We start from the raw sequence: 16,007 nt of genomic DNA, 5'->3' as shown, positions 1-16,007 counted from the left end.
ATGTAAAAGTTCCAAACTGCAGGTTTAAATGTGTTGACATTCAAACAATCACAGCAAATTACTTAATGTCGTTCACTAATAAATTGTGATAAGGCTGATATGCTCTTTGGTTGGGTAAACTAAATCTACAAGTCTTAATTCAGCAATGATGGCTATTGAATTTTACAGCAAATGGTCCACTGACAACAGTATGCATCAGATGGTTTATGGACTGTCTGACATCAGATAATTTATCTCGAGACCCAAAAGCCTTTACTCAATGTCTGCGTGCGCAGTCATTCTCAACGTCCAATCCACTTGGAGACAACATGTGTGAAGTGGCACCCTATATTGCGTTTACTGAGCTAGCAACCTATTTCACCTGCCAGTCCCTCACATGAACGTCATGTATATGGATAGTCGAGAAACAAAGACTAATGCAGCTCACATTTGATGCTAAAGTCTGATTGATGAGCATCACATTCAACATACTGTAGTACTTGTTTGCACATCAGATGCCTGTTCACTGCAAAATTTGGCTTTAGAAGAACAGACAGCTCAGTAAAACAATTATATCTGCTTATTAATATATCAACACTGCGACCTGTTAATGCTTCACTTATTAATTATCGGTGTCATTCACAATACTCCCACTGTTTTTCTTTTATTATGTCTATGCTTGTTATGCTTGTTTGTTAGACAGTGTTTTATTGTGTGTGTGTGTGTGGGGAAGTTGACACTTTTTCTACATAAATAAATTCAACTCTACAACTTTAAGTTTTGTCAAGCTCATCCTAACTAGTGGCGATGATTGTGGAAAGTAGTGCAGTAGAATCTCTTCTAAGCTTACCTCCCTTAAAAGAATCATCATTAAAATAAAATCTGTGTCACTGCAATGTGCAGTTAGTTTCTTAAAAGCAACCAACCTTCAGTGAAAGTTAAAGAACTTTGACAAATCATAGCTGGATGAAGAAGGCACCTCAGCAGAACTTTAAAATCTTTCGAAGCAGAGAAAAAAAAAAAGCTGCGACTTAAAACTTTTAACTGAATATAAATGGAAAACTTGTGTAACAATACTGCTGAAAAGGTCTCAAGTTACAATATTTACATGTTTATATTCTGTCTGTGACTGAACTGTTCTCACCTGAAAGAGCTGTTTCACCAGATGAAAAAGAAAGCGATTGCACAGCAGAGGCACCACTTCAAGTTATGTTATTGAGTACTGACTCTTAATACAGTTCATCTTTTTTATTATTTCAAAACAAGTGAAAAAAATCTGTGTGCATGCAGAAAACATGATATGATATGATATGATATGATATGATATGATATGATATGATATGATATGATAATTTCATTTGTTTCCACAGCAAATGAAAATTCATAAGAGCAGTATAGAGTAGTACTAATACCTTTAACTTAACAGGTACCTAAATCACAATTATATTGATCTGAGCTTTGACCTCTAAATCCAGACTTCCTAATGTAGAATCGCACATACAAATGAACCAGGTTGGAAAAAACGAGTGGTTTTGTGCTCATTCCTGTGATTTATGCAACAGCTTCTTCCATCAAAATGTACTGCAGTTGATATTTAATAAGGTTTTGAATTCATAGTTCATGAGCATTTCTTGTATGTCTATCCATTCCTTTTACATGAAAGTGTCAGCTTTCAACGGTTGTAAGAAAAAATGTAATTGGAGGTTTTAAAATATGCAGTTTCGCACAAAGGAGAAAAACATTAGTGTCAAAGGAGGAAATCTCCTTCTAAAATTAAAGGGTTTCTTCCCTTTTCTTCCTTGTCAGATGGTTAACCAGCCCTACGTGAACAAAGACATTGTTACAAGGACAAAACACGAGCAATACCTCAGCTCTCTGATGAAAGTGGCAGATGTTTTCCAAGGTACACATGCACCTGCATTATAGACATGAAACACACACACACACACACACACACACAAACACACAGAGGCATACGCACATGCACGCACACAGACTTGATTTCCCATTGAACGATGAGTCATTGCTTATTGAGAGCAGCATCTCCTCACCAGAGTAGGCGGGAGGTAAATCAGAAGGCAAGCAGCCAGGGAGTCATGAGGGGCAACACACACACACACACGCACACACACACACACACACCACATCTTAAAACACACCCTCTGCTTGACATATTGTCATATTTTGCTTCTACTTCAGAAGTCTTCTCGGAGAAATAAGGCAGGGAACTTGGGGACCCAATTTCTTTTACTTTAAGCAGATAAACAACCCAGACATACACCAACTTTGCACTAACATAACCTCTTTCTCTCTTTTTCTCTTTCTTTCATAGACACAAACACGCACACTTTGTCTCCGTGTGAACTTTACCCATATACGTGGGTACCTTGAGAAAACTAATTTCAGATGGCCACTGACCCTGAAACACTGAAAAGTGAAACACAAAACAGGTTCAAGAAATATAGGTGTGTAATGGAGGTATGGAGACATTTCTCTTCTCTCTATCAACTCCTTCTACACTCTTATTTCTCTCCATATGAGAAGAGAGAAGTAATAGAAAAACAGCTGACCTGTGATATAACTTCAGAGTGCTGTTTTTGCTCTTTTATTTTCTCTTGCCTTCAGTGTGTTTTTCCAATCGAACGGTAGGTGGCTGTGGCTCAGGAGGGAGAGAGGGTCGTCCACTGATCAGAAGGTCGGTGGTTTGATCCCCGGCTCCTCCGGTCCACGTGTCGAAGTGTCATTGGGCAAGATACTGAACCCCAAATTGCTACCGGCTGTGCCATCAGTGTGTGAGTGTGTTGGTGAATGGGTGAGCATAAAACATAGTGGGGTGCTTTTGATAGGAATTGCTCCTGATGAGCAGGTTGGCACCTTGCATGGAAGCTCCTGCCATCAGTGTATGAGTCTGTGTGTGAATGGGTGAATGTTAACGTGTATTGTAAAGCACTTTGAGTGGTCGATAAGACTAGAAAGGCGCTATATAAATGCAGCCCATTTACCATTTAGAAGATACTGAGTACACTTGGTTCAACGACAACAAGATTAGTAACACTATTCAGATGATTTATGAGCATGTGCATGAGGACATACAGACATGTCATGTAAACAGGAATATTAAGTAGGAGGGCTCAGGCCTGCATACTGTTTCTGATTAAATCTTTAATCATTATTGTTATTAGTTATACCCATGCTTTTCCTTTTTTATGGAAGGCATTTTGACCTGTTAGAAATTAATTAATGCTGGCTCATTGTCACACTGTCATGGCTTACCGGGACACCTGAATAGAACTGAACCATTGCTGTTGTTCTTAGTTACACCTGTGCTTTTCCTACTATAACATGGCAAAATGTCTGCTGTCTGCCTAATTCTATACCTGGAATGCCTGAAACTTAGTCAATCAATCAAATTAAGGAGTCATTGCACTGAAATCTGGATGCAAATACTACAGCCTTGTTATGTAAAACTTAAATATTAAAAATGATCATTTTCCAATCATTTTCCATCAAGTTATAACTTTCAAACATGGTCAACATGGTTTAAGAACTTAGTTGACTTCCACAAAGGTGAAATTACAAATGTTAACACAAGTAGTATATATATACAGTAAATGGCACAGTACAACTTTAAAATTATACTGAAACATAAGCCAGCAGCCAATTTGTACATACTGGAAGCCAAACAAGCTCACATGAGATGAAATATGAGTGATAAACTGACTAATTAATGAGCTCTTCATCACGTTTGACATTCTGTATTTGGGAGCTGTAAATGCACAGTATATCTGTTCATCACTCCGCCTCGCTCAGCTGCAACATTCTCAAGCCAATCACTAATGAGTCTGTTTGTTAACACTTCCACGTCAGGACATAACGCCTGACACAACGCCACAGGTGTTACAAATGATATTAACTGTGGCTGTATTACATTGAGGTGTTCCAATTTTAGGGCCCTAACATTGTGCACGCTGGCTCATTGTCATCGCTTACTCATAAGCGTAAATGGAACTGAGCTGTCATTAATGTCATCAGTTTCACTTGTGCTTTTCCTGTCATGAGAAGTCACAACGTTTGCCATGAAAAAAACATCTATTAACCCTGCTGCTTTATATATGATTTAGATGTATGTGCAATGGCACGCTAGGCACAAGTTTCAAGCACTGACCTCTTTAAGATGTTAGTAACTATATAAGTAAAGATGAAAATGTATGCATGACTAACAGGCCATAAGTAAAATAGAGATGGCTGTTTTAATTTGTTTAAAAAGGCAAACTGTTTTTTCGGTCAGATGCTGACAACAAAATGTATTTATGAGAAAAGGTCATCCATAAACTGAATTACAAGCTGCAGAAAAATAAAGTGACTGCAACACTTTGACCTCAGCATAGACAACAGAGTGATGTCATTGTTCTAATTACAATCAACTTGATGTGAAACAGGTGCACTCAGATTCATAGTCAACAACAGTGTTTGTTTTGATTATGAACTCTGGGTGCACTTGTCTCATTAAGCAGGAATATTAGATGCCTTCAAGTGGAATTGTGTTTAACATATTAACAAGAGGAGTCTATTTGAATGAAGTGTAGTGGGTTTTTTTTTCATTTTGAATGGTGTTCATTGGTAGGCATTGATTTCCAGTCATTTCAGTCTGGTCTAAAATCAACCTTCAGGTACTTTAAACTGGCTTAAATAAGGTAATCCATCACAATTATCCCCATGTCTGTTTTTATTGTTGTTACATTATCCCTGGGTGGTTATACAGGCCTCTATTCCAGAAAGCAGGTTTAAGAAACTCTGAGTCTAACTCTGAACTCTGAGTTGATGAACCTTGAGGTGTAAACTCAGAGTTTTCGGTTCCAGGATCAGAGTTTCTTCAATCAACTCTGAGTATGTTCACTCTGAGTTAAGCACATGCATGGTGAATGATCATCAATGGAGCTCTGATAGTATAAGTCACTATGGCAACAGGTAAATATAAGGCAGGGCCTCCATTTTAATCCGGTGGATGTAGAGATATAAATGCATGAGTATGCAGATGGTACACATTTATCTTTAAAAAAAAAGAGCCAGAGTCAGAGCAGGGAAAACAGTCAATAAGTTAAATAATGTTTTATTCAGTGTTGTCCATTAATTCATCATTTACCAGACTTCCATTTCCTTAATGGATGATAAAGTGGTGGAAACTGACTATGTAACAGGCTGTAGCCTACATTACATTTTAAATATATTTGTTCAGTTTTTATTTGACAGGGGACAAAACACAGGAGGCAGCAACTGAAGATGAAAAATATAGTTAAAGATTTAAAAAATAAAAGACAGCTGTCTTGTGTGTCACAGTGTTATAACAGAAGGACATGCAGACGTTTTATTCTGAGCTGAGGCTGAATTCATGCTGCGTAATATTTGAATGTGAGAGCAAAAACTGCTGCTCTATGACTGATGAGCATAAAAGCGACAACTTTAGATAATCATTGACTAACAATTAATTTTGATTCTAACATACAGTAAACCCTCCACTAATTAATGTGCTTCTATATGTGCTTTGATACGGACTGAATGAACAAGGAAATGAAACAGCGTGTCATCACTCATTCTATTTATTTTACATTTATTTCTACTGAGACATTTCGTAATGTCTTCAGTGAAGAAAGCCTCTAGAAAGCTGTTTTTTTCCATCTGTCTGCTGTGATGATTCCAGCAATCAACTTGGGAAAATAGGGAGATTGTTATCAGATGGTGCACTATTTTGGAAAAAAAAACTCTTCTCCTTATCAACTGCTGTACACAGTTTAGTGCCTTAATGTTCAGCGTAGTTAGACTAAGGTGTGAAAAAGCGCCTGTTCCTTGTGGAAAAAGTCTTGTCCTTCTGAGAATAAGCAGCTACTGTTGCTGTCGAGTCTCATATTGATTGACGCCTCCCTGACCTAGTTTCCTGTGTGTGTCTGGATACGTGTTTGTTATCTGCCTGCTTTCTGAACCAGACAAAATAAGCATCACAGCACATATGACGTACTGTACATCAGCGCCCACATGTATCTGCACAAATACACGGACCTGTGCACTACGCTGGTGAATGAACACACACTCTCACAAACTTGGACGTGTTCTTTGTGCTACTCATACAGCTCTCTCACTATCAGACAAGCCCTGGTCGGGTACTGTGGGAAGCTCTGCAGGAGCTGTCTGGACATTCTGATTGAAGAAAATCTCATTACAGATTAGCTGTGGGCAAAAAATGTGATTAATACCGAGGCGGGACAATGGATGATCCTCACTCACATAAAGTACATTCATACAAGCACTCATAATGTCCCAGTAGGACCAAGGAGAGAGTTCTTATTAGAAACCCACCTCTCCCCCCAACACGCTGACCAGAGCGAGATGCTATGTATAAAAGACCAAACTGAGGAATCAACCATGACTCAGGTGTGTGGGCAAGCATTTTCATTTTCTGTCTATGTGTGTGTATGTGTGTGTGTGTGTGTGCGAGATTGAGAAAGAGACAAAGAGATGTCAGTAGCTGACGTCATCGTTTTGTTGAGGTATACTGTGGGGAAACGGGAGATATCAGTCACATCCGGTACATCTTTCTGAAGCTCGCCACAAAACGCTGACAAGGTCTCCAAGGAAACGGCACGGAAACGCTTCAGCTCCCTGCTTCTCGTCCAATCACGGCTAAATGTCTAATGGCAGCACATTCATATATAGCAGGGCTCTGCTGTGACCACTGACATACAGCAGGAATCCTATAAAATACTATGAGTATTTTTAGAGTGGTGACTCAGGTCATGAATAGAGCAGGAATTATAACGAGGTGCTTGTAGTAGCAAAGCTCAGAAAACTGTACAAATCATCAGTCACTGACGGGGGGGGGTATATACTCTAATGATTGGAGAGTTTAATTTCACATTTTCTCTGCAATAACTTCTGCTGGCGAGGTTTCTATACAAATATTATGCTAGCACCCAAATTTGACTGACTGATTATGCTATTCAGACACCCTCTGCTTTACTTCTTGGAATAACTCCAGCACTTGCCAGAGCAAAAAACAGCTCATGAAAATGTAAGGATATTTCCCCTAACGATTGGAGTTCAGAGCCTCTTGCTGTAAAAAAAACAAACATTACAATATTCAGGTTTTAAATGTTCTGAGATTTAGGCTGGGATTTTACACTCTGTTATTCAATTAGAGTTTAAGACATTATTACATTACTTGATGAATGTATTCACTTATAAAACAAACGTGTACTGTGTATTTTGAGAGGGGTTTACCTGGACTGGTACCTATAAGCGCCCAAAATGCTGATTTTTCTTGTTTTATAGAGAAAGATCACAGTAAATGTGCCAGTTTGTGTATAACACTCCAAACATATGACTGCAGTATGGGTTCACATACTTTGTATATTACTACCTGTAATTATCTCATTTTTATTAACAGCTGTGGGTTATTGGGACAATCTAAACAGAATAAAAAGAGTGAAGAAAAGTTCTAGCCTTCTTTAAAGCTAAAGGTCTTAAAAGCAGGTTTGACAGTAAGCCTTCTTTTCAGATTAGCAAAAGCACAGCATTACCTGCTTTGGCCATAAAATTGCACAAGTATGATGGGCAAGGACATCAATATATACTGTATATATAACACCTTAACTTCTAAAAGTTGGGCAAACATGTAAACTTTCCAACATTTCAGGTGCCCTTTCAAAAGAATCCCTTCCTTGCAGTAAGACAAAATAAACATTTTCTTAGTAGACTTCTGTCTTTTTTCTCTAAACTAACACAGACAGATGGGTCACATAATGAGGGACGGAGAAGAGAGTTAGATTTTTATCTGTGAAACACAATGTGTCTCTGAAGACAGGGGAGGCTGCGAGGCCTGTCTGTCAGCCAGTGGCAGAATGAATGATCCCTGGCCATGGCACTGCTCCCCTGCCATTACCAAGATGATATTTCTCCACTGCTAAATGTCACATCAATATTCACTGCCAGCTAATTAATCTCAGCTCCCATGGAACCTGGTGACATCTCACATCCTGTAGGAATACAGATGGCTCCATAGCTGGACCTTTGCTCTTAACACATATTTGCCCAGAGCGCTCATATGGTGCAGTTCAAACACTGTGCAACCTCATGCATCCTTTCCTTCTTCAATTTTTCATAAGGTTTCACCGAGAAAACTTGTGAGGCCAGCAGCAGTGATAGCAGCAGTTTAATGAAAAAGCGGGACCGTTCTATATTCTATAGTTCTGATTGATTGTCGTTCCACCAATCATGTACAACTGAAGTGATGCTAGATAGCGCAGCTTAATTTCTGTTAATTGAGAGTGTTAGCAAACAGTAGGCACCCATCTTTTTTTATTTTGTTGGTGTGCTGTCCATCACGTGCGTACAAAAAAGTAAGTGATACGGGGTTTCTCTTCTTTCCGTTCATGGAGTGGAGTTTAGATACATTTTCATTGCTTTGAAACATAGCGCTCATAATTATATATCACAATTCCTCTTTACGCTGTGTGTAGTAGTAATGATAGATCATTTGCATTGTTATATATTTGGAGAAGTTTTGGTTGAACTATTCCTTGCTCTAGGCTCATTTTCATCCCTTTGGCTGATAAGTTAATATTATGATAATAATTTCCTCCATAACATAGGAATATTATTATTCAATGTTTAATTTATATTTGTTTCAGAACCAAGCATATCCACCTATCCTTATACACCTTCAAATGTGGCGACAATAAAGGAGCAGTTCAGGTGGAAATGAGCAAGTCTGTGATTTAACCCCTCAACTAAGAAACAGTGACTCGGCCAGATCTAATCGGACGCCCTGTAGCGATTCAACCCTCCGCATCAGCATAGATAGTATTTTAAGCTATTTTTACAGTTTGACTTTTATTCGATTGCAGGCAGAGTGTACTTCAAGGATAGATGGAAAAGGAAACGATTTTTTTCACAGGATGTTCTACAGGAGGATTTAAGACTCCTGTATTCTGAGCTATGTCTTGGAGGTGAGTGATAGCCTGAGTGTTAGGATGGTGATGTGAGGTGAGGAGGTACTAAAGACAAATGAATTGCTCAGTGTCCCTCCTGTTGCTGTAAGGTGGAGCACTGGCACAATAATAAGATTATGTTGTTGACTGGTCAGGAGCTGATCTTCTAACTAACAGCAACTGCCTCAGCATGGACGTCAGATCACAGCAATGTTAGTCTTTTAAAGAAATACTTAACCATATCTGATCTATCATTATGTGCATGATTTTCTATGAGAGGAAGGAAATCAATTAGGAGCCATTTAGAACTATGAGACACCCTCAGCCTGAATATCATATCAGATAATAAAGTCCCTATATAGTCTAATGATGAGGGTTTGGCTTCCCTGCACATATTGTACCACAAAAGTTCTGTCCCAGAGGTATATATTATATAAAATGTTTTTTGCTGTTTAAGTCATGACATTGAGGAGTTTGAAACTATTTAGGTTCCTGATGATTCAGTTTCCTTCCTGCAGTAAAACCTTGTTGCTAAGCAATATTAATGAAAATCAGGGATTGCATTCAGAAACATGTACTTAGTGAATTTGCTGAGCATCAGAAAGCATAATGAATGCTGGGACCTCGTTTGATTTTTACTAGTTTCCCCCCCCTCCCGTGGTTGAGATATTATACAAGAATGCAGCACAGCTCATTGCTTACCTGTCCTACATAGACCAGCAGCCTGGCGTTGAGAGGGCTCTCATCAGGACTCAGCCAGAACTCTGAGTTATCATCAGACGATACCGAGAACTGGAAATCCCCTGGGGGGTGGAAAAACACGATCAAAGTGTGTTAGTGTAAGTATAGCCAGATAAGACATGACCTAAAAATAAATTCTTAGGTGTGAATGCATCTAGAATTTAATGGCCAGAACGCCTCTGGCAGTGGTCAGAGATGACACATCAAAAGTGTTACTGCGACCGCATTTCTAATCCACATGTCACAACTATGTTAATGGAAATCAACATTTTGTGCACAGACCTAAACCAGAGGGAGCATGGAAAGCGATGAAGGTTATCTATAAGTGTGGATAGACAGGATACTTGAGGATGGTTAACAAGTGAGATAAGTTGTATGTTGTTGTGAAAATTGAGTAGTTCAGAGGTTTTGGCCTCGGAAACTGAAAACCAAACATTTTGATTTGGCCTACTATTAACAGTCAATCTAGAATGACATTCAAGAGGTTGTGTATCGCAGGATGAGGTGAAGGGCGCTTGTTAAGAGTGCTTATCAGATTCCTGAAGATAGTATGACCTTTGAGTCTTTAGCTGGAGAGAGCCCTACCACAAGCAAAAGCTACATAAAAGACCAAAATTAACATTAATCTAATTAATAACTTCATATTCTGCAATTTGTCTACGAGCACTTGGGTGTTAAGGCTTTTCAGTTCCCATAGCAACTGGCCTGGAGGGTAGGGCTATGAGGATACTGCAATGAGATTTAGCTGTGAGATGTCTGGCATTCAGCCCTAATAAAAATGTGAATATCCACTATATTAGTGGCTCTCGAGCACTTGGATTAAGAGGGCTTTGGAAATTGTCTATTCTTATAAAGGACACATGCTCCGAAGCCTGCAGCCACAGAGGAGGGACTCGCTAATAAGATGAGCTCATTACCATCTCTGTAAGGGTGAAGGAAGCCAAATATTCTCAGGCCATAGTTCTTCCACTTTGGAGCCACTGCCAGCTTCTTCACTGTGGTTCTGGTCTGTAGTAGAAAGCAGAAATAAAATCACATCATACATGTAGCAGTTGTTAACAAATAGGATAAAAAGCTTGAACAGATATTTTCTGTGTGAGTGAATCCTATCCACCAATTAACATTCACTAAAGCCATCCCCCGAACTGTGATTCTCCAATCATAACTTAGAAGCAGTAACTAGGAGCTTCAGGCCTGTCAAACTGTGGATGTTGCACATTGAAGTTGTGTGCGTGGGCCTCTAGTAAGGGCAATACTTGGTATAAAAAGTTTGGAGGGTCTGTTTTTTTTAAGCCTTCCCAAAAGAACAACGAGAGAGTCCCACTCTTAGTTAGATTTGCGCAAGTTTACACTCAAGATAGCGTTACATACACCAAACACATTAGTTAGTCCTTATCCTAAAAGCCTTGCTCTTGTAACCTTAAAAGTGGAAACGTAATGTTTGAATATAGGAACAATAAAACATAAAACTAACCCCTGTCTTGCTTGTCCAAGTATGTAAGCTAAGCAGCTAAACTGATTATGTTAGAATTAAATCTTTAGAATTGAATGAAAACTTTCTAGAAATGAGAGGCCTACTTTTGTGTATCCGTCATTCAGAAAGCCATTGTTTCAAAACAGACAGAAGGTCACTCAGTGTGTTCTTCAATACTTTAATACTTACATGAGGGTAGAGAGGGAAGTGCAGGTTCTTTCTGAGTTGGGCTATAGAGGAGCCACACCAGTCCTCAAACACATGTAGGTTGGCCTGGCCCTTAAACTGCCAACACAAAAACACACACAGACAGGAAACAGGTTAGTGCACACAGCAACAGCAGACTTTTGCTATTAAATAGGCAGGATGTGCTTCAGTACTTCAGCTACTGGAGCTCTCACCCAGCCTGCAAGATTTTCATTTGCACTGGTCTCAGTAGATACATTTTTGTGCTGGAATGTATGTAATTTATCATGTCTCTCCACCATGCAGGAGGAATTAGGTCTCGGTGAACATGTGAACGCAGCGTGAAGTTTCAAATGTTCCCACTGTCCTGAATAAGGGAAGGTGACAGAGCTCATCAGGAGTAGCGGGGGGGCTGGGGAGGGGGGGAGTGTGAACTGAGAATGTCTGGAGCAGTTTGTCAGAGCTCATCCCCTGCCCATAGTCTGACATTTGTCTGAATTACACTGGGAAATCACAGGACACAGCAAGGACAGATGGTGAAACCAGTCTGCCTAGGGTTATAGTTTCTTCACACACACATGGGTATGCACATACACCAGAGAAGACGACTCTCGTCTGGCTTGTGTGTCAAACTTGTGCTGCTTTGGAAGTGGAATGTAAGAAAAAAAAAATCTCAATAAAGCAAGGCAAGGTATACTGATCCAAACAAATATAAATATTTCACATCCTTACACACACAAACACATATTACATACTAATTTGGGGTTCATAAAGTAAGATTCACACCAGTGGGGTGGTGTAATTTCCTCAACATCTCGCGGATACACAATAAGATTGTTATTGTTACATCCCAATCACAAAGTGAGGCCTGAAGGCAAACAGTAGATGGTGGGGATGTAACTACACATACATTGTTTATCATCTGCACACACACTCACACGAGTGCACACATGCACAGTGCAGCTTACTGTCAAGCCTTAGGAGGTTGTCTCAGTGAGTGAATAATCTGCAGTCTAAAACTTTCCATAGTGGACGATTAACCAACTGTACCAACACATTTAAACATATTTGCACATATTGCCGCCCTTTAATGCGTGACAACAGTCACAGCAGGCTGCCACTGTAACGCTGTCACAGATATTTAGAACATCACACAGAACTTGAGCAGAAAGCTGGCTCTTACCAAATGACAATGAAATAGCACAGCAAGGTTCCCTGGTTGGATCAAAGCAAAAGCCGGTTTCACCCATTTAGGCCTAGCTCCATTTGATGTAGATAGCCATTATCTGTGTCGAATAGCTGCTAGCTATTGCTGCTAGCTTCCAGCCACGAGCGTGAGCTGTCAAATCAATCAATCGGGGGAGTTAGAGTGACCTCATGACGGAAAAACACACATAGCTACAAATCCTGTTGTCTTTTTCTTCAGGGATTAGAGGGGTAAGACAGGAGAGGCTATCAGGGTGAAGTAAACACCTCTCTGCCTGCTGCATTTAAAAGGAGAAAGATGTTGACGGAGGGTGTCATGCTCCTTCACTATCACACAGGCATTCTAACAGATGGCCTGACCCGAAGTGGCCCTTTTCATTTCTCTACCGGCTCTTTACGGTCAACTAAGTGCCCTGCATGCTGACAGCACCCCGGCAATTACAGCTCATGCATTAACCATGAGATATTTTTGTTGTGCAAACATGTCAGTGCAAAGCAGCGGGAATACCGACTTAAGTTCTGTATGTGCATGTCTGTGATTTCTTTTTTTTTTTTTTTTTTTTTTGTTATTTGCTCTTTTTGCAGAATGACTGATGAAAATGAAAAACAGAAAAGAGAAAGAGACGGGGATTTGCAGGGTAGATAGAATCAAATCAGACAAAAAAAGTGAGGAGTCAGAAAGATGACTGTCTGATGTTTGAAAGGGGGTGGCAGAGAGGAGGGGGGGGGCATAGCGAGGTTAGACGGATTTAGCAGACAGCACTAGTCCCTGTGTAAATATGCCTTATGTAAAGCTTTTAATAGATTTCCTGTGGGTTTTAAAAGCAAACCTTTTTGGCCTGGCCCCCTCCTCCTCAAATAGCAATAAACGGGGCAGCTTTAAAAGTCTCTAATTATTCACACACACATATCCCTGTGTAGCCCTGGAGAGGCCACTGGCTGTAAAGAAGCAGTCAGCTTTCTGCTGGGGGAGGGGGGGGCGGGGCGCTTGTGTATAATTGGCTCTGTTTCGTGGGTGACAGCGCTGTGAGAGGTCTGTCTGTCTTCTGGCCTTAACAGGATGTTGGAGGTGGAATTCTTTCACCCTCTCTGACTTAAACTCACCCTGATACTCCTTTACTTCCCCGATTCTGCTAAACTGACTTCATCCTGCTCCTGTTGTGTCATTTGGCTATTGAGTGCTGCTTACATCTCCTCTCTCTCAAAGCCTTCTCTCCCGTTATCCCTAATGTTGTCTCTCCAACTAGTCTTCCCTCTGACCTCTTATTTCTACCTCAGTATCTCTCCATCTCTGTCTGTGTGCTGCTGAATGCTGTCTCTCTTTAGTTACCCTGAGCTCAACTGTCAGTTCCCCGTACTGGGCTCTTTTATACACAGATCCCGCATAATAGCCGTAATGTGCCGGCTGTCCCTTTTACACTGACGTTGATCTGGCTCTGTGACTACCACTGCAGCCAGCTCATTGGCCCGATCTGTGTCCGTACCTTTTATACAGAACAGCGAGGCGAAATAAAGGCACAGAAATCCTGCCTTGAACAGGCTGTGTAAAAGGGGTTTATATCTCGTTTTTGTCTCCCTCTCTGTGTGTAATAAAGAGATGTGCACATTAACAGTTAGTATAGAAATGGCGACTTGTTGCTAATGGATTTCTGAGTTCACTTGGTTGTGTGTGAGTCTGTGTGTGTGTGGGGACATCGATGTGTTGTAGCAGCTTGTGTCTTTTCAAACAGCATTTTTACAGCTTGTCAGCTCACATTCATATTCAGTAATTGACTAAAGAAAAAAGACAGAAAGACTGCTGTTGCCTTTCTTACTTTTCTTCATTTACTCTCATTCATTGTCTTCTGTTCCTTAATCCAAAAGCAGAGACAGGCTTCTTTGTTGTCCTGCCACCATGGACTAGTAGTCTAAGCCACAGAAAGGAGGGTTCAGAAAGCATTGTTTCCTGCACTTCCACCAACTATAACAAATTCACCACCAGCACTTAAGACTTGGGCCAAAGCTGCATGAAAAGAGCCTAACTCAAACAAGCGCTGTTTACCACGTTCATTTTTAGTGTGTTGGTTCTGAAAGTATGCTTGATTAGAGGTAAGTTGTTCCGCATAGCTCAGGCGAAATCTGTGGTGAGTTGAGGCACAAAGTGGCTCTTTGTTGGACTAATTGCTATGACCTCCAGGCAAAGACAGGGAAGAGTAGAACTACCAATTTCTTTTTTCACTCTACTGTACTGCATAATTTTGCACTATGAGGCTGCAGAAATAGCAGCAATATACAGCCAATCATTTCAACGGTTATTAAGATGATTGATAAAAACAGCCCTGTTTTTCACTTTATTTTAGTACAGCTATCAATCCAGTGGGTTTTGCCCAGTATAGTGTAATGGTGTAATCAAAAAACACTGCTTTATTACCACATGTCTTGAATTACATAACATGATACTGCTTCCAAGAGTCTGCACTCACTCAAGAAGTGTGAAGAGCATCAAATGCAATGGTAAGAAGCATGAATGAATGTAGGAAAAATGTAACATATGTTACAAGTATGCGATAACATTTTCTTTTTTATTTCTTTTTTCATACTTCGGTCTACCACCTTGGTTCAGACTGAAATATCTCAACAACTATTGGATGGATTACTATGAAGCTTGGTACAGATATCCATGTTGCCCAGAGGATGACAACTTTTTGTAAATATCAAAAGGGGGGATTTGGCTCCCTTCAGTCATCACAAAATTAAATGAGTTAGGTATTGGCTTTTATAATTTAAATTGGCTTGTAACTGTCATTTAAACGGAATAGATTGTGACAATTATTTTAATATTTTATCAAAATTATGCTGGATTTATTTCGCCAATCTACTATATATCATGGATGCCGTTGTTAAGTGCTAATATCATATTTTAAGTGATTAATACTAACAAGCTGACAATACATCATGCTCCCATAACCATTCAAACACAGTAAATCAACAACATATACATTATTCAATAGATATTATAAAGATATATAAAGATATTAGTCATGTGGCACTGCTTGGCCGTTTAGTCAGTTTGTTCCCTCAAACGTGTCAATGTTCATCTTTTTATCCATCTGTCTGTTGTTGTCGGTCTCTCTTGAGTCAGAATACCTTTGTCTTTCCTTATCTTAAGTCTTCATCCTTCTTTCCTTTGCAGAGGTTGTCCCAGCAACAAATATAGTCTTGAACTACCAGCTTTAACAGCAACAGAGCAACTACAGCTCTGGCATTAAATCAGACGGGAGGAGAGAGAGATCAAGGGAAGCAGTTAATGCCATCTGTCAAATATAGGAAAGAAACTAAGTAACAAAATGACTGATTGATTAAGACATTTAAAATAAAAGATCGTACACTGCTGAACCTGACAGCTCAGCCTACAGTAAGAGGGTGCTCTGCACAGCACTGTCACTGTCTCGCCTATCTTC

At 39.9% G+C, this 16,007-nt stretch overlaps 1 protein-coding gene across 9 annotated transcripts in view; it reads right to left on the bottom strand.

Annotated features, from left to right (window-relative positions):
- b4galnt4a (beta-1,4-N-acetyl-galactosaminyl transferase 4a) overlaps positions 1 to 16,007 on the bottom strand; it is a 148,505-nt gene that overhangs the window by 38,707 nt on the left and 93,791 nt on the right. For all 9 annotated transcript variants that reach the window (XM_067589306.1, XM_067589305.1, XM_067589307.1 and 6 more), the window contains 3 exons: positions 11,365 to 11,460; positions 10,619 to 10,709; positions 9,663 to 9,763 (listed from right to left, as the gene is read on the bottom strand). In XM_067589306.1, coding sequence (XP_067445407.1) covers positions 9,663 to 9,763; positions 10,619 to 10,709; positions 11,365 to 11,460 — 288 coding nt within the window. The remainder of the gene's footprint in view (positions 1 to 9,662; positions 9,764 to 10,618; positions 10,710 to 11,364; positions 11,461 to 16,007) is intronic.

This window comes from Thunnus thynnus, chromosome 5 (assembly GCF_963924715.1).
Source record: "Thunnus thynnus chromosome 5, fThuThy2.1, whole genome shotgun sequence".
Taxonomy (NCBI): Eukaryota; Metazoa; Chordata; class Actinopteri; order Scombriformes; family Scombridae; genus Thunnus; species Thunnus thynnus.
The sequence above is the reverse complement of the archived record's forward strand: the minus strand, read 5'-3'. Positions and strand labels throughout refer to the sequence as shown.